This window comes from Vidua macroura, chromosome 1 (assembly GCF_024509145.1).
Source record: "Vidua macroura isolate BioBank_ID:100142 chromosome 1, ASM2450914v1, whole genome shotgun sequence".
In the NCBI taxonomy this organism is placed as follows: Eukaryota; Metazoa; Chordata; class Aves; order Passeriformes; family Viduidae; genus Vidua; species Vidua macroura.
In genome coordinates, this window is record NC_071571.1 from 102,983,073 (window position 1) to 103,009,734 (window position 26,662).

The 26,662-nt window shown below is 42.4% G+C and overlaps 1 protein-coding gene across 1 annotated transcript; it reads right to left on the reverse strand.

Moving 5' to 3' along the window:
• Positions 1 to 1,692: 1,692 nt before the first annotated feature.
• On the reverse strand, positions 1,693 to 24,994 carry TWSG1 (twisted gastrulation BMP signaling modulator 1). The gene is made up of 5 exons (XM_053992632.1): positions 24,905 to 24,994; positions 22,749 to 22,914; positions 15,598 to 15,697; positions 11,754 to 12,020; positions 1,693 to 4,193 (listed from the first exon to the last, which is right to left on the reverse strand). Exons 2-5 carry the CDS (start codon positions 22,869 to 22,871, stop codon positions 4,012 to 4,014), a joined length of 672 nt encoding a protein of 223 aa, XP_053848607.1. The 5' UTR covers positions 22,872 to 22,914; positions 24,905 to 24,994; the 3' UTR covers positions 1,693 to 4,011.
• Positions 24,995 to 26,662: the final 1,668 nt, after the last annotated feature.

Genomic DNA, 26,662 nt, shown 5'->3' on the forward strand with positions numbered 1-26,662 from the left:
ATGAAAATATTTAGCTTAGGAAAGAAACTAGTTGGCCACAAACTGAAACAAGTAAGTGAAACAATGAGAGCCTGAAAATACAACAGGAAAACCTAGAAGTAGTAAATTAGTTCATGCCTTTGAAGGAGAAAGTATGTTGTTCATAGAAATTACCACAGAGCAGGAGAACAGAGCCAAAAAGGTGTATGATGTTGAACTCTGCCTAAGCAACTCCTATAAGCAGTATTATGGAGCCACAGAATCACAGAATAGTTTGGGATGGAAGGCATAAAGACCATCTATTTCCAACCCATCTGCCCTGGGAAGGAACATCTTCCCCTAGAACAGGTTGCTCAAAGCCAAATAATTCCAAGTTCTCTGTGGTAGGAAGAAAATTTATAAATACTTAAGCAATGAAAAGGGTCTAAGAAAACTTGAGACTTGGCCACCTTTACATACTAGATGTACTTGTCTGAATCAGGTTTACTCTGTTTCTAGGAAGATTTTGTATCCAAGTGTTTTTTCCCATGTGAGTAGCATAAATTTTAATGATGTACTGGTGATTGGGTGAAAGATGTCATGCCAAGGGAATGTATCAAACCTTGGTAAAGGTGTTCCTTTTGCCAAACCCAACAGACATTACCATCCAACAGGAAAACGTTAGGTTGTTGTTTGGCTGTGCTCTGCAGGTACTGTGCTCAGCAGCACGGTCTGTCCTCTCTTCTCATTAAGCTCCTCCCAGGCTATGAGTGTCCAGGCTTTGCCCATGAGGGTGTAAGTGCCAGCCGTGGGACAGGGCACCATAGGTCAAGGGGCTGGAGAGACCGGAGCGTATCTGTGTTGTGTGGGTCTCTGTGTCACTGTGCAATTGCCAGCAAACTTCAAGTCACTCCAGCCAGCAGGATGAGGGGCTTGTGAGCCAGATATCTGAATAGCCATAATTTTGAGAGGGACACTGGAGTGACCATAGATATATTATTAAAGGTACAAGCAGGTGTTCTTATAGTAATTTTTTTGGAATTAGATGTGAAATCCATTAAGCATACTAAAAGCAAGTCAGGAACCTTAAGAAATGACAGGAAAGCAATGACCTTTGTACTCAAGTGTCTGTAAGGAAAAACAAACTAAAAAAACCTGAACAAAAGAAACCCAAACGCCAAAGTAACTAAACAAAACCTTTTTCTACTTTTAAAGAAAGAATAACAAAAGGCCCTGCACCCCTTTTCAGTCAGACCCCCAACACACTAGGGATTTGTATAATTTCTTACTATATGAATTCCCTCTTTTCTTCCCTTTACATTCAGTGATATACAATTTTATCCCAAGGGACAGTGATAAAAGTGGCCAATGCTTTACCCGGAGAACATTCCTAACTAAAAGAAGTTTTAAAAACATGTTCTTATGTAGATGATGGTTTGATGGTTATCCAGATGTAGGGTGAAATAAGAGACCCCAAAATAAATTGTGATTTTTCCTACAAAATTAATAAGACTAAATAAACAACTTTCTAAAATGGTTAGGTTTTTCAGAAAGAACATTCTGAGTATTTTTCATTTATGTACAGAAAAATACTTCAATGCAACACTTTTAGGTATGGAAAAAACTGCTGGAGAGTTAATTCTCAGTATTATTCTGTCCATCTAGATCAGTAACTTTTGTAATATGCTTCCTGGTAATGGTTCCCTGAGAAACTCTTGAGAAAGAACACATGAGAACCAGTAATGTCATTTTATTAAAATACCTCTTAAAACACTCATCATCATAAAATACATCGGGTGTTGCTGCATGACACTTGTGTACACACACTTTCAGCAAACTCTAGACAGCATCAGGAATTACAAAAAGTAAGGCAAGCCCAAAAGGTGTGCACTACCTTCTCTCAGGCCACTACAGACAAGTGTGTTTACATTTTTATGCCATTCCCCACAGCATTTCCTGGACACTTGTTAGGCTGCTCCCCCATCCCTCCCACTTGATTGGACCTCACAGTGAAATTCTGAGGATGTAAATGGAGACAGTGTCACAGATCCATGGGGCAGCAGGTGCCTTACCAGAAACATCAGCCCTGTTCCTGCCCCAAGGAGATTCTGAGCTACCCTCATATTTCCAATAATTTAAGACTGCAAAAATCTGAAGCACACTAATGACCTCCTGCTTGCTTGATTGCTACATGTCGCCTGTCTCGGTCAGGAACATTGATATATCACCCTCCAGCTACAAACAGTCACAGGTACTCTTAACATATTCTTCCTCTCCATTCATTTTAAGAAATTCTAGCAGAAGAAAATATGAGTTGTAAAATATAGGAAGAACAACTCCTCCACTATAAGCTAAGTTTTTCTATTTTTGTCTATGATCTTTTATCAATTAACTGTAAGTTTAAAGTGTGAAGACATTCCATTATCCACTAGTTCAAAACAATAACATTCATATTTCAAGTACATTTTTGTAGCTGAAAAAAACACTGAAGAAAGTAACATTATTTAACAAGAGTAGATTTTTCTTTTATTATTATCATTATTATTCCATCTTATTGAAAGAACTGTATCATGAGGGAAAAAAAGAAAAAAACATTCAGGCAACTTTTTCAACAAAATAAATGTAGCATGACTGCTTTCATGTGTACATGGTACAGATAGACAGGTGTAACTAGAAAACAGTTTAATCCCTCTAGCTGAGGTTAATGAGAGAAAAATGAATAGTCAAGTTTTTTTTTGTGTTTGCATATGCATATATGCATAAAAATTGAAGGAGTTAAAACCTACATTATTATAAATACGAAAAGCTGATCATTAACTATTCATACACTTTATTCTTGTACTTAGTACCATTATCAGTGGACACCTTGTATCGGTCATAGTAGCTGCAATGTAACTGTCAACATATAAAAACTCTTACTTAGAAAAATGGACAATGTTCTAAACTCAGAGCACTTTAACTTTGCCTGTGCAGACACATATTCCCTTCTTCATTGTCAAAAATTTATGGGAAAAAAAAAAGAAATTTAACAATAATAAAAATGTTTTGGAATAAATATTCACAGGAAATGACTAAATGGGACCATGCTTGCTGCCAGCTGCTCAGCTGGTAGACCTGTACCACTTACTTGTTCCCATCATTTCATTCTTTATTCCTTTAGTCATTAAATCCATCATAGCCTTTCATGTTTCCTTTACTAGACTAAGTATTCAGGGTGTAACAACCCTAGAGAACAGTGCAAAAGGTGGGAAATGCAACAGCACTTAACAGCTTTATTTTGGGATCTAAGAGAAGACTGAAAAGATTAATTTGTGTAATGCATAAATTATGCATCATAGGCCCCAATGAAAAGAGAGTAGGGCAGATGAAACTTGGAGGAAAAGTATCCCATACATGGTGTTTTGCTGGGCGGCCCTTCTAAGAAGTTAGGATTTTATCCATGACAGCCCATTCTTTGATCTTGAAGAGAAAGCATGAATTTGAATTTTTCTCCAAATATCACTTCCACAATAAAAGCTAACCTCAAAAACTGGAAGATAATAAAATTAAAAAACAAAACCAGAAACCAAATCCCAAAGACCCAGCCCCTAAAGAACATCCACCCTCCCTCCAACCTAGCAGCCATTTATTTATTTATTGAATTTAGATAATGGAAATCTCATCACCATATTCTAAAAGTTTCCCTACTCTAAACTACAAGATAGAGTACTATGTTCTGAAAACCAGTATAGCCAATACTTTCAAATCAAAGGAAAACAATCAGAACAGTAATGATGAGCATGACTGTACCATTTGAGCAGAAATAAAGAAAATAAGTTTAAAACATAGTGTTTAAACATCTACTAGTTAGCCTCGCTTACATGAATTAAAAAAAAAAAAAAAAAGAAAAAATAGAAAAAAATGTTCTCTGATTTTATACATCCTCTTTTCAACCAGGTACATTTAATTGCAACCAGCAGGCACTCCTCCAAAATGCAGTATTTGCAATCCCAGTCTCTTTAACCGAGAGAGATTACTTTGGCCTCAGTATTGCTATATTACAATTTTCCTGCTTCAGAACATGCAGTTCATACATTTGACAGTTTTACTGCCATAGTCGATGCATTCTGGCCCAATACACTCACAGCAGGCGTTGTGAAACCATCGGTATTTGGAAGCTCCCATGGACTCGCAAGAGATCTTGCACTGATGTATTGACATGCAGTCATCAAAATACACCACAGTACACATGTGTTCTAAACCAAGAGGGGAAAAAAAACTTGATTTAAAAGGTCTTAAAGTGTTTTTAAAGGTTAGTTAGAAATTAGTTAAATGAGCAGCTTTAGAAGTATGATTGCAAACCGACAGGACTAAGAGGCATAAGGAAAAAAGGTGACAGTAAAAGCAGAGAGGCAAGGCAGAGAGGCAAGGTAAAATCTATCAACTTCAAATTTTCAGCATCTAGAACTCAACCTGTTCTCTGATGTCCTCCTGGATTAATTTACTTCTCTATTCACAGGCAAGAATGTTTTTGAGTTTTGTCCCCCAGTTACAAGAGCGTAAGGATGAGCTATGCCAAAAATGAGGAATGTGTCCTCTGAAGGTAATATGCTACCACAAAAAACTTCAGGTTTAGAGAAGTTATTTTAAAAAAAACATCAAAAACCATTATTTGGTTGTAAATGTTTCTTCCCCCCCCCCCCCAAACTCCACAATGATCTTCAACCAGATTAAATTACAGAGCAAGAGAATAATTTTTTCATCAGCATGAAACTGCACACTTTTTTCTTCCTTTTTTTTTAAGCAACACCATCAGCTTTACTACTAATCTTAAGAAACCTCTTCTGCCTAAGTGTTAACTTTGTGCTTCTAACACCCATGCAATCACTTGAAATGCTATGAAGTTTGGTGTTGCAACATTAAAATGGAGCTAAGGCATTCACCACAACTATAAAATAAAACCATGCCCCCCTCAGTCCACTTCAAATTCTCCAAGCTGGCAGATTCCACCACCTTTCTCCTGTACTGACCAGGTGATTATACCATAAAACCTTGGTTCATCCTCCAAAGGACCATGATTACATAACATTTACCCAGAGCATAACTTGGCAGACTTTGGGGAAATCACAACTGGCAGCTGTCTGCAAATAGGAATGTCTCCCTCATGCAGATCAGACCAACTTGTAAGCAGGAGATGTCAAAGGGCTTTCTAGCCTATTACTACTCATGGTACACCTGGGAGAAACCCACTGATCTACATTCCAATAGATTAGTTTGGATTACAAAAAAGTAATCCATACTAAAATGGTAAATCTAGACAGTGGGTTTGGTTTGATTTTTTTGTAATGACTGATTTTGACCACTGTCAAATTATTTTGCTACTACCAAAACAGCTGCAAGAAGGTCAGAGGATGTGCTGCCAGCCCACTGAAAGCAACAGAGTATCCACTGCCTTGGCCAGGCTCCAAACTGATGTACACACCTTGCAGACACCAGATACAGTGCAATACAGGCAATAGGGATCTTGGGCAGGAGATGCAGACCCAGAGCTGAAGCAGTTTCTGCTCCCAGAAAAGCTGTGCTTCAAGTAAACCTGCAGTTGTCAAAAAAATCTTGCAGTACCTGAAGTACTGCTGGGAACATCAACAAAGTGCACTGTCTAAGTCCTGTCCCATTCTTGTCAGTTCTGTATATATAAGCCCTTATAATATATCCTGAGGCACAGCAACCAGAGGAATAGAGTTCTCAGAGAACAAAACCTCTACCTGAAAATAACCAACATATCTACAGCTTCAATAAGGATGTTTGATTGACAGAGAGGAAGAGGAAAGAGCTGAATAGAAGTGTATGCTATGGTACCATGTGCAAGGGGTGATAGGTATGCACCTAAAGTGCTCAGCCAAAGCTGAAAAGCAGTAGGGAGATGCAGCCACCACATCCTCAAAGGCAAGAAGGCATTCAGAGGCCAGACAGCAGCTCCAGCTTCTATGGGGAATGCACAAGGACTTGGCAACGTTTCATCACCAGTGACAAAAAAGCTCAGATTGCCATAGTCCCAAGAAGAAGCACACACCATCCATTCTTAGAAAGCCCAGATAGCCCTAGGTACCTGTTCCCTTCACTCCTCACAAGAAGTTTTAATGGAAGGGTAGGGATGAGAAAATAGAAGCAAGTCTTGAGGCAGTATTGTTATATATATTGACTTATATATATATATATATTGACTTATGTCCCCTCAGTCATCCAAGTCAGTGCTGGGGTTCAAGCACAAGAACCTTACAGAAGCCTCTGTCGCACATTACTCATACTCTTTATATCCTTTTGCTTAATCTGTATTCAGTCCTATGATACCTTTTTGGTAGTTTTCTACTGAAGTTTTACTACATTAAGTTTGATCTTAAATTCCATACATAGTCTTAGAAGGTGTCAGCTGGAGGCACAGAGCCCCTTCCTTGAAACAGGCAATCCTGGCTAATCTAGAAAGATTTCTTCCTGCAAAATCACCTTCTGCGATGCCATCTCCAGCCGACTGACTTAGTCTCTGGATAAACCTGAGAAGGCAAAATGATTCATGGCTATCTCCAGATTGGAGTGAAACAGCTCTTCAAAGGAATCAACCATCCAAGGGGTTGCCAGAAGTGCTCACTATCTGTTGATCATGGCACTCCAACTTGCAACACACAAAAGAAAGCCTAAGGTAGGTCAGGGAAGTTGTCAGGAAAGCTGTGCACACTCTCAGGTGTGCTAACTGCTCCCAGCATTTACAGGCTGTCTTCACACCAGAGAATGTCCAGTTCCTTCTGCATAAGGAGACATCTGTGCTCACCTTCATGTTAACCTCATCTCTGACGGCCTCAGCAGTGTTAGTACTGCTTCACAAGTCCTGGTGAAGCCCCCAGTTCATCAGCTAATGCCAGCAGAAATGAAATAAACTTCCTGGGGAAGGAGAGCCTGTGATTTCTAGGATGTAAAGATTAATGACACTGAACAGGGAGACATCTCTCTGAATAAAGGAGGCCAAAGGAGCAGCAGCACTTGGCCTATAACTCTGCAAATCTAGGTGGCATCAGTCAGCTCCTGTGAGACTGCAGACTGGTCTCCTGAATCACTCTCCCAAGACCAAAGCCAAAATTCAATCTTATTATGGTGGCAGCGACAACCAAGGACATTAATCTTGACTGACTGGAGAGAAGGGAAAAAAGTTTATTTCTACCTGCACACAAGTCAAGGGGATTAGGTTCTCGAGGACAAATACAAAAATGCTGCAAAGGGGAGAGAGCAGACTGCATGTGGCAGGCCAAAGCTAGCAGTAGATCCATCTGGTCCCAGGCAGCTCCTGTAAGCAGCTGGAGGATGTGCTCTGTTTATATGTTACCAAATTGTTTCTGAAGTCTTGCTCACTGAAAGACTTGCCAGGTCTGAACAAGTCAGATTGTCCAGGGTGCACTTTGTTTGGTCACAGGGCACTCCTGGTCCCCTCCTCAGCAATGCCTCTGTGCTCCTGTAGAGGCTGAATTACTGAAAGCAGGAGAGTTCCTTCCCATAAGCACCAAATCCTGCTCTATAGACTGCAGAAAGAGAGTTACACAGGGGAAAAAAAATACATACCTACAGGCTCAGCTGGGATCTGGGAGAGTACTTAAAACTGTTTCACAAAGCTAATTACTGAGTCATCACTTGGCTCCCTCAGTGTAGATAAAAACAATATTACTTAGTGCAGTAACAGCTTTCTCATTTGCATTTTGCCAATTTTCACACCCTAAGAATGACAGACTGCAGATGCAGGGAGGGAGAAGGATGCAGCAGTAAACTTTTTTCCCCGGAACATTAATTTCTCACCTTTTTCCCCCTCACACTTCATACCTAGTGAAGGTTGTGTAGGAGAAACAACAATCAAGTCTAAGTTAAAAGTGAACAGATGAAACTACTAGGCTTTGCTATAAAGCTATCTGTATTGGTGTGATATAGAAAAATTTAGCAACTCAGAGAACCTTCCCAGTTAATGATAATTTGCTGTATGGGATCTTTGAAGTTATGTGTGCTGTGTAACTTTACTGTCTGCTGGCCACTTTATTGGTAACTCTAAAAGTTCTTTAAAAAGGTAACTGTCCATGCAGTGGTCATACCATTTCATCACAGAACAGCCTGGGTTGGAAGGGATCTTAAAGATCATCTAGCTCCAACCCTCCCTGGGAAAACAAGAACAAGGAGATGAACCTGCCACTGTTTATGAACAATCAACTTACCTAATCTACTACTTTTGGACAAGTCAATTTTGTGTCAATCAATTTATAAAAAGGAACAGTTTAAAAAAAAATCTTCCTAGACTACCTACAGAGGTAGATGTCTCTTCACTGGAATTGTAGCTCTCCTCTCCCTGCTGCACTGGAGGGGAGCAGAATTGCAGACCAGACACCATCCCCTGTGTCACCAAACAGTGTAAGTCAGAAACCCTTAACTACAGCACAGATTTTATAAATTGCCAAAAAATTATCTAGTTCCCCTGTCCCTCTCACCAACATCCTGTCATCATCTGAAACAACTAAGCTTATTTAAATCTCTGAACTCCCAGTTCAGAGCTCTGAGGGTATCAGCTAGAAGTAAAGCAAAGAGAATGAAGTACAAATGTAGCTCCAGATTAATAACCATTGCAATCCTCTCTGAAGTAGAGGCTCAAGTGCCAGAAACAACTGATACAAAGAACTACAGCAGCTCCAGCAGCGCATGCATAACTTTGGCAGCTAAAACATTACAAGTCAGTTCACAGGAGGAAAGGGAAGACACCCATTAAGAAAATAGCGGGGAAGTTCAAGGTCTGGTGGCTGGGTTCAGAGTAGGCTGGGGCAAGAAAGGAATTCTTTATATCCCACTACACCCCACCTCCTCCTGGCTCCACAGCCGCCCTCCCAGGCGGTGGCTTCACGCCACTCAGGCACAAAGCTCGTGGTTCCTGTGGCTGGTGCTGCTTTTCCTGGCACTCACCCAGAACTGCATCAAGCAAGTCTGGCACCCTGGGCCAGCTTAATGGCGATCCCTGCGAGAATGCGCAGTAAAGCTGAAATCAGAGCTGTGTTACACTACGTGACAAGGGCTATTTGTAAGCAGAGCCTTTACAAATTTTGGAATGTATTCCAGAAGACAGCACAGAGACCACTGTCCCCCTACAAAATCTACCTCTCATTAGCCCCTCTCCCTTTACAGACCATGCCATCGGCTGCTGCCAGCACACCATGTTGGAGGGAAGCATGCAAGGAGCCACAGAAGAACCACAAAATGGAGGAGGCCCAGCACTGTAAAGAAAACATAAAGCATCTGTGTTCCTGCTCACAGGAATATTCTTCCAAATCCCTGATTGTCACAGCCTCGGAGACAACTGCTTAGCAATCACCTTAAGGGTATCTCCATTTGTAAGACCTGCCCTCAAGCCTAGCAGCATTTTTGGGGAGAAGGAAAAGGAAAAGACATGGTCTGTTTCTCCCACTGCAGGCTATGCTCGTTTTTACTGCCACTGAGCACACACATACACATTCACAAAACCTCCCTCTCTTTCAGTGGTTCTAACACTTTCCAGCTTGTTAAAGCAGTGACCTGATTGTGTGACTGAACTTTGCATGGGCAGAAGCCATCAAGCTCCAGGAACTTCCTCAGCCACCTCACTGTTGCTCACCCATGCTCACAAGGCTCTTCAGTCCCAACCTACTACCCCTCTACCTTTTGATTATGGCTTCCCCAGTGAGCTCAGAAAAACAGTATTAGAAAGAATGCTACCCCATGGCTCACACAACATCCAATGCTGTTGGATGTCCAGTTGTCCTGCTTCCACCATAATAAACATCAACTGACCAAGGCCAGACACTAATTTTTCTTTCCACCTCCTCTCTTCTCAATGCTCAAATCATCAATGTTTTTAAAAGCAAAATTTAATATGATTTTTGAGAAAGCGGAGCACTACAAAGTTATCTACACTCTGACCAAGAAAAGAGACTCGTTGGCAGGCTTACATATTCAGATACTTAAAAGTATAAGAATAGGATGCGGAAAGTAATTTTCTATCTTTTTCAGTTCTTCACTGGTCACTAAGATGGAGAAGGCATAGCCAATGATTACAAGAACAGGCTCTGACATTTATTTCTGTTTTAAGTGTCTGCTGAGGCCTGAAAGCCAGTGGCATTTGGTAACTATTTCCAAATATAACTGTTGTTTTTGGACTGTCATCATTCCAGTAAGAGCTCTCTCAACCTAATCTCTAATATGTTCCTAGTAAAAGAAACGAAGGGGACTTCTGACTAAGAAAAAATGGCAGTGTTATGTATTTGTCTGTGTTGCTGAACTCAAAACTGGTCCACACCCTTGAAATGCAATTCAAATTCTAAGTTTAATCCAAAACCATCATTAGCCCATCCTGTTGGTACAGTAGTAAAGAACTGTCAGGGAACAGCCATCTGGATTGCAGTACCTAAGTACAATGGGGATATATTCAAGGCTGTACCAAACATAATTTTTTTCCCCTGAGTTTAATTTATAATTGTAAGTACTGTAGTCTTTGTACACAGGGCTTTTTGTGGCTTTCCATTTTACATGACTTTGTACATTATTCTCATAATGGCAAGCAAGCGTTTTAATAACATCAAAGACATATGAATGAGATGCTTTCTGCCCATCTGGTTTCCTAGTTCTGGAATTAATTTATTTTTCTAATGTGCCTCAGCCAAAGGAAATTAGAAAAGTTGCCATTATGGTTCCATTTAATCAGCAGCAGTCCTACTCAGAAACACAACTAGGTCAATGGTTCACACTGATATTGAAAAGCAGCATGTCCATCAATTAGGGTATCTTTTATTGATAAGATAAAAGGGCCATCACAACAGCAACATATGGGTTACGAATATTTAAAGTGTACGTTGGGAAGGAAGCAAAGCATTAATTGCACTAATAAATCAGATGCTCTTTTTCCCCTGTTAAGCAGCAATTCCACTATGAACTGTTTATGAGATTCTTTAAAGTCTGATGTAATGATTTGCAGAGAAAAGTGTTTCAGGTTTAGTATGGAAACCAAGAAACAGACAGTATTTTTTTTTATACCACTGTCGACACTACCTCAAACTTCTCATCTTGCCCCCACCCAACCACAGCAAACAGTATCCTGAAGTCTGTTCTCTAAACTGAAGGTAAGAATATAAAAAACTTAATATGAAATAGGAGGAATGAATCTGTAAGTTCAACCCCTACCGCCAAGTTACTTATTTTGAAGACAGTCTGTCACATATCCTTCCTTCATCAATCCTTCTAATCTTGTTTAGGTTTACTATTAATCCTGGATTTCATACAAAACATCCCTCTAAAGATTTCAAGTTATGCCAACTCAGATGAAACAACTGTTCGAGATAAGAGAGCTTATCTCAGACCTCTTAAGCCATGTTTCTGTTGCCTGCTTCTGCACCAAAACATAATTTGGATTCAGTTTCTGGTCTGTCCCGTCTCCTAAGCTACAGGTAACTGTTTCTAGGTCAGAGAGCATACCTTGCCAGTGCACATGAAACAACATGAACAAACTGCCTCATGCCACAGAAGTAATTATAGAGACAAATTCACGTTGTTCAGTGTCCTAAGAGCGTCAGTCATTTTAGCACCATCTTCCACGTTCCTCAACACCTTTGCTCACTCCTTCTGTTATATCATGCTCAAAATTAGGCTGAACCTTTCATACATTCTTATGGGAAAAGAAGAAGCGAGCATACAGAAGCATAGGATAGCACTGAGAAGGCTCCTGGAAGAGACAAGAGGAGATGCTAGGATTTAGACACTACACTCATTACCTTTGTCACTAGAGTAAGGTGTGTGGACATTGTTGTTTGGAACAGAGACATTCTGATGCTGTGGCTGGTTCACTGTTTCTAAAAAGGAGACGAGGTTCTCATGGTGTGACAGTTCTTCTGCCACAGGGAAGGAAACAATATTCCAGTTCAGCTGAGTATCCCCTTCTGTCAGTGCCCGGAAAAGGGAAGGAATTGGTTCATGCAACTCCTCAACAGTGCTCTTGGATGTTGGAGGTGTGTCACTGTAATTGCGAGGATTGCACATACCTGCAGAGGAAACAAACAGTAAATTACACAGAACTCCCTAAGCTCTTCTTGAAACAGGTAGAAATATTTTGAGAATTAAAATTGCTTCTTTTTTCTGCTGAACAGAACAGAACTCTCTCATATCTATCCCACTCTCAGCCTGATAGTAGAAGTGCTATCAAATACAGCAGGAGAAGTTTTCCATAACAGCAGGTTTTGGATAGTTCAGACTTCTACAAAACACACCTGTGACTTGTGAAAAGAAAAACCTCATCTGAACAGCACTTTGCTTCCCTGTCAGTGGTACAGCTTAGAAAATGGAAGGTTCAGTGGAAGGTTTATTTTCCCTGGGAGAAGAGATTATACAAAATACAGTATAATCAATAGGAGCATAAATCTGGAATGCAAGGTTAGGACTGAACAAAGGGAGTATCTTGATAAGTCTGAGGTACGTGAAACTTTTGATCATTATTCAAGTATTCCATCTCATCTGCTGCAGCAGTACACTAGGTCTTTTTAGTCATCTGCCAGAGATACAAAGATCACTATCAGGACAGAGCATGAGTCTGAATTACTTTACTTGTGTAGAGACAGCCAAGATGAACCTCATTTTGCTACTTAGCTGGAGGGGCCACAACAGGCAAAATACTCATTTATTTCTAGGTTACCTCTTCATTATTTTTCAACATCTTCTGCAGTATCTTTTTTGAAACCTTGCAATCTTTTTTCACTTTGCCAATTCCTACAAAATGTTTTTGTGATATGCAATGTCAGTTCCAGTTTTTCATTAACCATTTAAACACTAATATTTATTACTAGCAATTAAACCAAAGGGTATTTCAATTTAAGTCCGATCTGTGGAAACTACCAAGATTAAAAAAGAAAATTTGTATCTGCATTGGTATGTTAAACTCAGGAGTGAATAAAACTGTTAGAAGTTACCTGTCAAGAGACAGGCAAATCCATTTTCCTCATGTGCATCTGGATATAATTTTGGGTAGTTTCATAGACACAGGTTTAGACAGGTACATCTGCAAAACACACCACTACCTGAAGTATTAAACTGATATGAGACATGAATGTTCAAAGTCTACCTGCCTCATACAACCAGAGAAGTATCTCCTGCCCTGTAAATCCACTAGGACTCTGGCTTCACAAATAATTGTGTTTAACTAGAGCCCTATACAAACCTATAATCTTCTCAACCTAAGTAGATGGATTACCATAGTGAACAAAGCAGAGGGAAGTTTGTCCATGGCAATTAGCATGAGATCTAGCAAATCTGAAGCAAGTGGTTAGCATTAACAGCATTTGGTAATAGGAACACTCCACGACAGTCTGTTCCTATAAAAAAGCGAGCCAAGTATAGAGTAGGAAAAAAAAAAGCCCATTTTCCAAACAACATCAGGTTATACTAAAAAATAATTCCACTTACACAAACACCCTACTGTACATTATTGTTTTCCTACTCCTCTCAATTAGGTTTGTTCTTCATGGACCTTTCTAGATTCACTGCTTTAATAAAAAATTTCTATCCCTTCCTTTCCACCTTTTAATAAGCACTAATATTAACAATACTTTAACAAGCACTGTATTGATCATACAATTGCAATAAAGGATGACCATCTGAAAATCAGTTAGGAAGCTATCAAACCAGGTAGGAGTTCTGTACAGATACATCAAGGGATATATGCTTTAGTTGATGTTATTGTATTAATGTTGTGAAACAGAAACCAGTGGGCCTTTCTAGACCTGTCAGACCAGACCTTTGCCAGGTAGGATTCAGAAAATAAATTTCACTGATAAAAAGAACACACAAAGGAAAAAAAATAACATCAAGATTGTTTACCAAAATCCTGCAGAATGTATACAAGTTTGTGTGCGTATCAATGCAGTATGAAAATATTACCTTAAGATGGTACCAAAAAATCATTGCTTATAGTTTAATGGGTAAATGCTCATCCACACATCTCCTTCACTCTTACTGTTTTTAAAAACATTTGAATAATAATAATATTTTTATATAGTAAATATTATAAAATAGCAGCTTTGGTTAAAAAGTTTAACTTATGAGCAACCTGTAAGGATCAAACATGTCTACACTACTGCTTTGGAATGGATGAGAAGATGCAAAAAATGGGCTATTAAAATGATGGAAGCAGATAAGCCTTTATACAAGGGACTAGAAGAGCTTAACTCAAAGGGAATGGAGGACTTGTTGCTGTTCTCCCTCCTCCAGCATGTTTTTCCCTGTCAGAGAAGGGAGGGCAAACACAAGGGCATCAATTGAGCACCAGTACAGTTAGTGGTGGAGGACAGGAGGTAATTCCTGCCCTCAAGGCAGACATGATCTGTAAGACACAACAGTCTACCTGCTTTCACATTAGACATGATCAGCTTATAAAGAAACTTAAAATATCAGCTCAGGTACAGGCAAAGAACTGTGTCTAGGGAGTCAGGTACGGCATGTATTCCTGTTTCCTCATTTGAATAAGGCTACAGCAAGGATGATCCTACACTGAAGAGAAGAAGAATAGGACCATCCCATAGAATCCAAAAAGGTCTGAGGCACCCTAAGAACCATCAGGAGAAGTTTTAGTTTACTCAGTACTGGGAAACTGAACCTGAAGCCTTGTTAAATCCTCTCCTGGAAAACACTATGGGAAAGAGCCGCAGCACAGTGAGTCACCTGCAGATTTATGAAAAGAAACTCATATGTGGACTTCACAATCCCAAGGGTTCTAAACCAGGGAAATTACCTGCACTAAAAATAGGCATTTTGACACTAATCACGTTCATGAATTCAGAGAAAACTGATCTAGAAAAGCTGAGAGCAGGTACAACACTCAAGATGCATCCCTTTCATGGAAGCTAAGATTTTGGATGGCAGCACAGGGAGACTTACAACAACCACAGGAAGATGAAGCTTTTGTTACATATAAAACAAGAAACAGAACTAGAATGCAACCTTCCTAAGCTGGGACAGAACTCACTTGCAAAGATCTGGGCACTCTGAACACCACCTGTCAGCAGCAATGTGTCCTTTTTAAGACTGCCATCTAGTCCTACAGTAAGGCGTTGTCTGCTTCTTTCTCACCCTTCACAAAGAGCTATTTTTGTAAATAAAAGAACAGTGGAAACACTGGGCCATGCATATTTACTAGTAGTTCCAACTCAGTCTTAAAGGTGTCCCATTGCTGTACCTGTCAATGCACCCTTTACAGGTAGAAACCTTCAGAAACACAGAAATAGAAACACAGCATCCAACCCCACAAAGCAGGTACTTGTGAGTTTCCTCAAGATGACAATTCAAACAGGAGTTTTATGTTGGAGAGACAAAATTAATAATCAGCTATGATGACATTTAACAAGCAATACCTGGACTACTGCCACCCCCAGCTCCATAGAGCAGACACAGCCTTCACATGTTTGGGTCTCCACAGTAATTTATTCCATACCCACACAACAAGCTGTAAGATGCTTAAAGCACAGATTCTGTCCCAGTGTTTTACTTCTATTTTAAGACTGTGAGCTCAGCATGTGGCAGGAGAAAGCAATGTAAAAAAAGCAGGAAGTCCCCCCAGAAGTGCAAACTTACCAACACAGTCACAGCACTCATCCCAAAGTGTGCCCAGGCAGAGCATACACTCCTTACAGCAGGAACAGTTCCCTTCCCCAGGGCGGCACTGACACAGCTCCTGGAATCAACAGACACTCATTACACTGCAGCAATCCCAGATGTAAAATAACTACACAGCAGAGTGATTTTTCCTCAAGCCACAACTCAAATTAGGGCATTAAAAAAGCTTAGTACACTAAGACAGTGAGTAAACGGTGAAACAACTCCAGCCAAAAACCAATCCAAGTTTACAAAAGGATCTTTTGCAAGTTTGCTTTTTTTTTTTTTTTTTTTTTTTCCTTAAAGGTGACATTCTGAAGAGAAATCTGAAGCAAGCTTTTAAAAGACAAAAAATCCTATTCATGGGAAAGGTGTGTGCAATTCTGTGCATGTGCATGCCTAAATCTACAAGGTCTTTGAATGTTTTCCCATCACAACAGGAAACTTGGAGACAGATGCTTCTTTATATATAGTGACCGTACATTATAATTTAACTAAAAAAGAAAGCTACTATAAGCCACATGTGCCCACTCTAGACATGCATGATGTCTACCATCACACCTATCCCTGGATTCTAAGAGGAACTTACCAGTTTAAGTCATCTGACCACAGGATTTTGTATCTCCAAACACTTGTTACACATTGCTCTCTGTTTGCAACATTAGTGACCAGATTTTCCCCCCTTCCCACCCACCCCAGGTCTAGATGATTCATTTTTGCTATTATGAAAACAACCCTATGCTTTTTCCCCCCAAATTGACACCTTGGGATACCTACAAGACTTCTGGAACCTCTAGAAAGTGAAATGACGTACACAAGTATTTTTCTTTAACCGTTAATAACCTAAAAAGATGGAAAAGGCATGGAAGCATAAAGACAAATATTTCTCTTTGTACTACCTAAACCCAAAAGCTCTGGTTTAGCAGTCCTGCTGGAGACACACACTTGTGGACCTCAAAGCATGGAAAAAGCCGACATGGATGAAGAAAATCTAAAATCCAGGTGGGTCTCCTTCCCTCTAACTCAAATCCATACTAGTAACTCCAGTTTGGCCAAAAGACTGCGGCTGCATGACAATAATTCACAGCCGTGAATTACATCATAGCACAAAACACAGACAAGCCAAGAAGTCCTTTTGGTTATCCTAAGATTTTGGTTTTGATGACGTCTGTCTAACTATCACATTACACACAACTGGGGAGAAAACAAAATCCCATTACTGGAAACACTGACCACGGGATCTTTCCACCCCTGGCTTTACTGGAAGGGCCACTGGCAAATCTGTTACACACCAGGCCAGGGGGAAGATTATGCCCATCTCCATTCTTTGATCCCATTATCCAGAGGCAGAGGAGGGACACACTGCAGGAGACACTCATGAACAGGCGAGAAGGGCAGGAAGGTGGTTTGGTTTGAGATTCTCCTATCCTGGAGTCTCCACTGATGGTTCCACCCCAGCTAGGTTAGGGGCATTTCTCCTTACATTGGTGGCAGGCACCAATGTCACCTGCAAAGTGAGGTTTCTTTCTGAAGTACCTGGAGAAAAGCTCAAAATGGGCAAAATTCCACTTCTTAAATAATTCTTTGCTTGCTATTGTTAAGAAGCACAAGGTAGGGGAGAAAGAAGATGTTTTTATACCAAATGTCAGGAACACTTTTCCAAGGCACAGCAAGGTGCAGTCTTGCACTTGATCATGCACGACCCCTGTTCTCTCTTTACTCTGCAAAACTGGCAACTGTAAATATCCACAGCCTGTTGAGCTGCACAGTGGCCACCCCTTGCTTACACCAACTCACGTGGGCACACAGAAGACCAAGGAGTGCACTTGAGAGAGGGAGGCCAGAGCAAAGTCTGTATAGGGACAGGCCTCCAGAATACAGCAAATGGAGCTGCAAGTCTCCCAGGTCTGGACTAAAAATGAACAAGCCCTAGAATGTGCTGCAGACAAGCTACAATTTACTAAGGCAGTATAAATCCACCTATCCATGTATAAATCCAATATAAATGATTCCTTATTTTCCATTTACTTCATCCTACATCATAAGTCATCTTGAATCCAGCAAAGAAACAAAATTCACCAACTATTGCTTTTGATACATAATGCTGAGAAACGCTGCCGCCTGTAGAGTTTATTGTGACCTGTTTGCCCCACTGACTGATGGAGAGTGAACCCCTGCTCCACACACATTTCTGCAATAGGCAGCCCTTGCAAGTATTGAATTTTTATTTACAGAGTGGAAAACTACTAAGATTTATTACTTTTTCATCCTCAAAATTTATGAATGGCACCTATCACTGTTTCCACACAAACTGTGCTGTTTCCAAGTAAAAGGCTGATTAACAAACTATGTACAAATTTCCACCACAGGAGACATTACAAACTTAGAAAGATGACTTACGTGAATTAATGATGCATTTCTAAAACATTTCTCTTACCATTTGATAAACAGATTTTGTCAGCCTTTAGAATAAAAAGCCCGAATAGAACAACTTTTAAAACAACCATGAGTTTAGCATTAAAAATATCCAATTTATTCTTCAACAGTAAAACCGGGCAAACAACTTTTACATTTTAAAGACACCAGCAGGCTAGCATGTGGGAGGAGGCAATTCTCACTAAACTATTAAATGTAATGCAGGAGTAGAAGGCAGAAAGTTCACTAAACTAAAGTTGTTTTGGTTTTATAGAAAAGTATTCTCAGAGAATTAAATGTAACCTTAAATTCTGCACTTGCAACCTGTTAACAAAAAGTTCTGCTTAGCATCTATGTGTGTGAACACTGACTTGGGGCCAGCACCCTTACACCTACCAGTATTGTAACCAGTTTGTTTTTACAGGAAGAGCCCATGAGCAGTGCAATATTTAAGCTTTTTTGTTGCTGTTTGGGGTTTTTTTGTTTGTTTGTTTGGTTTTTCATTATTATTTTTTTATTTTAAAGTTGGAGGGAGAGGAAGGAAGAAAGAACAACCTAATTAATTAGTCTTCTGCTACTTTGGGGCAATAACTGTATGTTTTTCCCTATATCTGTTAGCACATCCATGGTTTCCTTAACCAGTTTTGAGTCCTCCTGCCTGACTCATCTGCACTGGATACTGGTACAAGATACATCTTTTTAAAATAATGCTTACATGAGACATGGGTGAAGCAAGGCAGAATAAGGAACGTTCCTTGTTGATAGCTGGGGGTGGTGAGGCGTCAGTGGAAGAAAATATTACTCATAAGTCAACTTGGCAACTTCCCAAGCTGAACTACTGAAGGTACATCGGAGAATGTATTTTGCTAGGCAAGAAATAAGCCTCACAGTTTAAAAATATAGCATTAAGTAGGAAGTAGGCATGTTTGTACAATAAAGATACTCCTGCTCCGGAGAGCAAACAAAAATTTTTAGAAGGTGCTTAACATCTGAGTTTTTTCCAAAGCTTTCTTGAAATTCCAGAGAATATTTCCTTGGTGCGGGGAGAAGTAGGACCTGAAGGCATTGGAAACCTCTCTGCAAACTGGAAGGGAGAGTGAAAGAGAGCTTTTTTTCCTAGAACAGTTTAATAACAGAAAATCTCCTGGAACTGAACCAACCAGAACTGTTTTGTTAACCCAACCGGGTTACGTACTGCAGCTACAACACACACTGGAAGTAATTTTTAGATGGTGAAGCCCTGAAGTTAAGGAGTGGCATTTATTTCATACCACAGGGCTAAAATGTCTTGGAAATCCTTTCAGGCTGACAAGTTTGTACACAAGATTAACAGGAGGCAAAAAAGACAGATGAAAAGAGATTTTAATTGGAATGATACCACACCAGCTGAGGTGGCTGCGGGTCTGTAGAGTTCATGAGAGAAAATCCTGTTTTCCCCCCAAAACAACCTCTCTTTAGAAGGATTGTAAAACCATGCCTGAATTATAACACCATTTGTTTCCTATGCACAGCAACAGTTCAAAGCACTGTTGCAGATGAGGTAGCAAAGCTCAGCTTCCAGCCCAACACTGACATTCCACCCGAGCCTGACTCTTGCCGGGAGCTCTGCACCTCAAGAGCCAGCCTGGGACTCACCTCAAACCCTTTTGCTATGAACAATTGTGGGAACGTCTCATCCTCAAGGTTTCTGCCTTCAAGGATTTCCTCCATGTTGCAAGGACACAATATGCACCTCCTCCCCACCCCCCACCCAGCCAGCGTAACTGGCCTTTTCATCTCCTCCACACATGGAAACATCAAAACAACCCACGCGGCCAAGTCAACAGCAGATGTGCTCAATAAACACTGCAGCACACGCTCCATGTGCACCCAGGGCTCCACCTGGACTGCACGGCAACAGTCGCCCATGGACTCCAATCCCCAATCCCAGGGACATGGGAAGGAGCTACAGCCAGAGCCTTGAAGGGCCAAACTAATTTTGTGGACTCACTCTCTACACTCCCAAGTCTTATCCACAACTCTCTCAACAACTAAGGAAGGCACAAAGTTTCTTAGTGAAGGCTGAGAAGGCTGAGCTTATGCAGAGAGATGCCTCAAGCTATTTTCTTCCAGGCCTTTGCTTATGGAAAAAGAGGAGCACCAATAAAAGCTAGAGCCCAGGACGCAAAGGGAAAGCTGAATCCACAGGAGTTGTTGATCTCATGCACTGTTCTGGATCTAACAAAATAAATATTTATGTAGGGACCACCCTTAAGCAGAGGAGCTCCTAAGGAGTGGCAGTAATGACTGCACTGACTTCTAGCCATGCTGGCAAAAATATTTATGTTAACCGTATGCTTTCTGAGAGAGCAGCTCTCTTGTCTCCCTGTCTCCAGGACGGGCAGCTTCACTTTCTGCACACAGATGCAGATGACAAACATTCACAATCTGTTTGCTCCCCTGGTTGTCTTCGAGTGACATTATCTTGGTTTCAAGGTATGGATTTTGGAGAACTTGAACAGCAATAAAAGCCGGAGAGGGAAAAATGTCATGCAATAGTCAAGCAACCTCCCTCAACATGGTATTTTATTTTTAAGTTCAGATTCCTTCAGAAGAGTTTAGAGGGGAAAAAAAGCGCATGGATATACTCTACTTGCATACCTATCCAGGAAAGAACATGCATTTCATATACCAGTGCAGCACTTCTGCCACAACAGTACTAAAGTTTTAAAACAAACAAAAATGCCAAGAAGAAAGAGGACAATTGCTTTAAGTCAAAGCTTTATGATATCTTCCTGTCCACAATCAGACTAGTCTGACCTGATCTGTTCTTCTATAAAGAATGAATACTGACTGGTAAGTCAGGCCTGTGTGCAGGAAGACAGCAGCCAGATGGTGGAAATGAACAGTGTAATTCCTGGGCAACTGCACACAACTCACATGGCCTAGGCTACTTTAGGGTCTCAGATAATTGCATATGATTTTGATTTTAGGGAAATGCTTTATAAAGGGACTCCACATCACCTGTACAAAGTAAGAGAGAATACATCTACCACAAGTAAAGCAGTTCAGAGGTTTCTCTGCATGCACAGGGCTGTGTTGCTACAGAGATGCCAACATAATCCAAGGAAAGCATACCAGCCACTTCCATGCACTGCTGAACCTCAGCCATTTATTGCCAGCTGAGTAAGGACTCTGGTAGCATTAACTCCACTCCTCCTGAGCTGTGCTCTATTCAGACTAGCTCATAAAAATAAAGTTTAAATGCTTGCTGTCTCAAGCTTGACTCGATAAGAGATGATTTCTCAAGGAGGAGATACCTGGTCTTTCACAGATGGTGGACTCCATCAGTGGCACCAGAAAAGGAGAAACATTTTCCCTGTTGTCCCCTTTGCTTACAGAAAAACAAGCAGCAGATCAACAGCTTCCAGGACTGAAATCCAGCACCTGGACTAATGACTTTCCCCTGAATCAACAAATCTGTACCACTGGATTTACTATTTAAGTGCCATGTACATACAATGCCATAATTAGCATGTTACTTCTTACAGGTTTCAATCTTAGAGCTGATTTTTAAAAATGCAAGAGAAGGTGCTTATAAGTGCATCAGTTTGTCACAGTGCACAATGTCCACATGCCAGCAAAACCACTGGAGTTCTGTTTGAAAAGGTAAAAATCAGAAGCCTCATTCTTGCTCCCTTATTTAACAGCTCCACAAACTGTAGTGGGGCTGGAAGAAGCAGAAATTTATTTTTTTTTTACTTTTAAAGCAAAGGCAGTGCAGACCCAGAAAGAAGATGGTTCAGCCTACAGTCAGTTTTCATTCCACAGGATGGATTTGTGAATCTGGCAAGTGTTTTTATTTGTAACCCAGACAAATTTTAAACAGAAGTCAGAGAAATGAAGTAAACATGGAAATGCTTGAGGCCACTTCTGCATCTCTTTTCAGGCTGTGACCATGCATTTACAGTAAGCACACTCACATCTTACTGCCATATGACATTAGTGCTCTCTGTTATTGCATTTCCAATCTACAAAGAGGCAGTAGGAAACAGTTGCTTTTAAAAAAAGCTGAAGCTGACCACATGAAGCCTCCTTTCTCAGTCTGGAGTCAAGAAGCATGCTCTGTTTACCATGACTAAAAAAAATACTTGGTAGCTACCAGAACTGCTTGTCATTTTGCTAGAAAAGGCCCTTTTGTTCTGCTGCACACCACAACTCCTAACTCCTGCTCTGAGAAGAGCAACCTGGTCTCACTCTGTTTCTTTCACAGTACAGACATGCAGTGAGTCAAAAGCAGCATCTGAATTTAACATCCATTTCCTATCAGTTCAGCTCATAAGTATTTGGTTTGGTTTTTAGACATCTTTTAATTCACTGTACAAACCTGATGCTATGGAGAGCATCAGGTGTCAACTCCTGACCCTCTGCTTCAGATTTAAGGAACTGGACAAATTGAAAGTTAAGGGGAACATCTCAGACAGACATAATCCTTGGAATGAAAAAGTTTCAGTTAAAAAAAAACAAAACCAAACATGCCCGTATAAATATGCACTTGGTATTCTCTGTCTATAAAATGGTTGTAAATCTGCACTTATATGGGTAGGAGATCAAACCAACCTCTTCACAGAGACACTACTTAACATAAAATACCAGTTATTTGTATCTTTTCAAGATGCAGTTTCAGGACTGTTTTCTGAACGCTCGAAAGCAGATGGAGGACACAGGACTCGTACCTGTATCAGGCATTTGCTGACGTCGCTGGCACAGAGAGCCTTGTTGCAGCCTGTTGATGATGGGATCCACAGCAGGAACAGAAGGACAGTGACTGTGGGCGCTGTGATGTACTGTGACCTCATGTTTCCTGCAGGTGAGCAATTCTCACAAGTACTTCAACCAGCACTGAAACAAGAACCAGCGACTGAAAAGGCTGTTGGAACACAAGTTAAATTCTATTCAATTCCCCCTTTCAGTTCCTTCAATAAATATGAATATTAAAAAAAAATGCAAATTGGGGTATTTAACAGCAAACCCAACCCCTCCTCCTCCAGCTAACTTGTTTGTACAAAGCTTTCTGTTATTGTACCTTTGGATTAAAACTGCAATAAACTTGAGGAGAGCAATCTCAAGTTTGCAGTATCAAATATGACATCCTATAGGCAGTGATGATAAAAAAACGTCTTGGATGAGAAAACCCACCAAAAGAGACCTAATTTTGTAAATGCCCAAAGCAGAAGGATGGGTTTTGTGTAGCATCTCCTCAGGCTAAGGTACACACAGGTCTGTAGGACCAAGGCCATACAGCAACCTTTTACAACAAGGTAAGTTGCCCCTGTCATCTTTAATGCAGACAGGCAGCTGTTTTCACATGGACTCTTAGATGTCACACAGGCTATCAACCCAGTCACAAAGTTGTTGACTTCTTTTTTTAAAAATATACAGACAACATTAAAAAAAAAAAAAATACCAGACACTTTGAACAACGTAACTTTCAAGAGCCAAGCAAGTGTCTAAGGTCAACCAGAGATGACAAGCATCTGCTACATCAAACAGACAGGAACTGGATTTGTTCAAAGCATTCCACCTTTCTTCCCTTTGTGAAAAGCCAGCCTGTCGGCAGGTGGTATTTGCGACAAATATATCACGATTAGCAGTGTGCCACTCAGTTTTTACTTGCGCTTTGCACGTGAGCCCGGCCAAAAGAGGACCTATTGCACCAGGCACTGTACCAATATATAATAAAAGGCAGCCCATGTTTGGGCAAGCTTACAGTGAGCCTGTATTGTTCTCCTAAGAGAGAAAGAATGCTAATGGAACACTGGATTGCTTTCTTTTGGTATCTAGAAAAGTTTTTCTGTTTTATGAACTACAAAACCCAACACCCTCAATGAGCAAAAAAGTGGAAAAGGAGGGCACGATCCGGACATTGAAAGTCTGTGTCCGATTAGTCCTTACAATGGTTGTTAAATGCCTCTGAATCATGTTGAGCTGGGCACGCCGCCATCTGTACCAAGTTTTGCTGGGGAGACCCCCCTGCAAGACCCAGGGGCACGCACGGAGAACACGAGATCTTTTCCCTCACCGCTTTCCTTCCCTGCCATCCGGAGCCAATAACGCTTCCTTCCAGCAGCTGCAGCTGCCGGCCCAGACCCGGCGGGTGCCGCATCCCGGGCGCGGGAGCCGAGGCGAGCACGCTGCCTGCCGAGGGGAGCGATCCAGGCGTGCTCCCGCACGGCTCGGGCGCGGGGCTGCGTTACATAAAGGGTCCCGAGCAGCCGGGCCGAGCGATGCCGTCTGCACACACAGCCCTCGGGTGCGCACCGGGGTCCGGGTGGGTGCCCCTTCCCCGGCCTCCCTCGCCGCTCCAGTTCCGATTCACCGACCGCTGCTTTCCCAGACTTTTATCCGGCGCGGCGTCCCCCCCGGAGCGGGACCCCCGCCCGCCGCTCCTCCTCTCCCGTAGGCCACCCCGGCGGCACCGGCTCAGCATCGCTCCCCCTCTCTGTCCGGGATCGCACCCGGGGTGGAAAACTCCCCAAAAAACGCCCCCGGCCGATCGACCCGCGCTCGGCTCCCCGTCCCCGCTGCAGCTCCCGAGAGGCCCGGGCCCCAAAGATGGCACTGCCAGGGGCCGGGAGGCCGGTGACAGGGAGGGAGATGTGGGAGAACACCCCCCCGCCGAAGTGGCCCGGAGCAGGCGGGGCCCCGCACGGGGAGCGGGTCTCCTCCTCCTCGGGCAGGCACGCAGGCAGCGGGGCGGCCGCGCCGAGCCGCACCGAAACTTTCCTGCCACAAAGAAGCAGCCACGGCTCCGCCGCCTTCTCCACCTCCTCCTCCCCAGCCACCGGCTCCATCCCTGCTGCCCCCCGCCCACTCCCCCGGCGGCGCTCACCGGGCGGCCCCGGGCCGGGCACCCCGCGCTCCGCAGGCGGCTCTCGCTGCTCCGGAGGCGGCGACGACGGCGGCGGCAGCAACCCCGCGCCTCGTCCCACTGCTCCCCCCTCGGCCGCAGGCAGCGCGGAGGCGGCGGCCTCGCATCATCGCCCCGCCTCGGGGCACCGTCAGGCGCCGGGACCCTCCCCCCGGGACCCTCCGCCCCGGCGGGCGGCGGCTGCGCGGAGCGGGGCGGGAGGAGAAGGAGGAGGCGGAGGCAGGGGCCGGTGCACGGGAGCTGCTGCCGGACCGTGCCTAGCGGGACGGGATGGCACGGCCAGGCCACTGCCTCCAGAGGGGCTTCTTCAGGGGAGGACGAGGGAATATCCCCCCGCAAAACCAGTGCGAGCAGGCAGAAACTCGGGGTTCTGCGGGCCGGCAAGGCAGCCCGGGAAGCCGGGGCGGGAGCAGCGGGGCGCGGGAGTCTCGCCGAGCGGCCGCTGCGAGGAGCAGAGGGCGCTCGGGGCAGCGCTCCCGTGCCGGAGGGAGGCGGGAGAAAAGGAATCGGGGGGTAGCGCCGCTGGAAGCGCTAGCGGGGAACGCGATGAACTTCCCTGATGGCTGAGAAGGTGCAGGTGCCCGAGGGCAGGGGCCGCCTGCATTGGGAAGGGACCCTGGGCTTCCGGACAACCTCTCCCAGGACCTCTAAAACGTAGCTGGACGGCGGCTTTATCCTCCCACGTGCCAAGCTCCGAGGGACCAAGGTAACAAGTTTGGTCCCTAGAAGAAAAACACAAGAGAATCCTGGCTGGGTTCCCAGAAACTCAGAGTAGCTCTCGGGCTTCCCAGGAGGCAGCTAGACTCTGGCGAGGGAAACGGGGCCATCGCGTTACTACCGCATTTCGTCTCATCCCTTTTTCCCAGCTCCTGCCACTCTGTTGAGGTAAATCCACAGGGCCGGTGTCCTTAAACAACATATGAGGTATCATCCCACAAAGTAATCTCGGAGAAAGAAGAAAAGAAAAGAAAAGAAAAGAAAAGAAAAGGAAAAGAAAAGAAAAGAAAAGAAAAGAAAAGAAAAGAAAAGAAAAGAAAAGAAAAGAAAAGAAAAGAAAAGAAAAGAAAAGAAAAGAAAAGAAAAGAAAAGAAGGAACAAACATTGGATTCAAATCAGAGACGCCAAGAGATCATTATCTAAGGCATTGAAACATTTGGAGCAATAAAACTTACTAAGAAGTTGCAATTGTAAAAACTGTTGCACAGACCTGGATACTGGGAAATAGTTTCTCCTTATAAAGAAGACCCAGGCTAATGCTAAGAAACATCTGTCTTCAGATCTCCTTACAAGATACTGCCAAAATATTTTTCTTATCTCCTGCACACCAAGTATTTTTGTCACACACTTCTTTTCTAGCATAGCCAAGACTTCTGCAACCCAGTTTATTTTCTGTTTTTTCTAGCCTCTTAATTACTCCTATCTCATTTCTGCCACTTCCAGTCATCTGTTACTTTTTACTACTCTAGCAAGTATCTGGTAGAAGTAACTTGTACCCACTTACTAGTTAGCACCTTGCAGCTTTATCATTTTTTCCTCATCTTTTCAAGCAGATAAAACAGATTTCTGCAGCACTTTAAGATTTTACAGCTGTGTTCAGAAAAGTATTTAACTTTGAGAAGAAATTTGCTTTTTTCCTCAATACTTTCACTTTTGAATGAGGTCAGGAAGATATTCCTGTAATAACAGCAGGAACAACTTCTTCTTCCACAAGTACCTAAC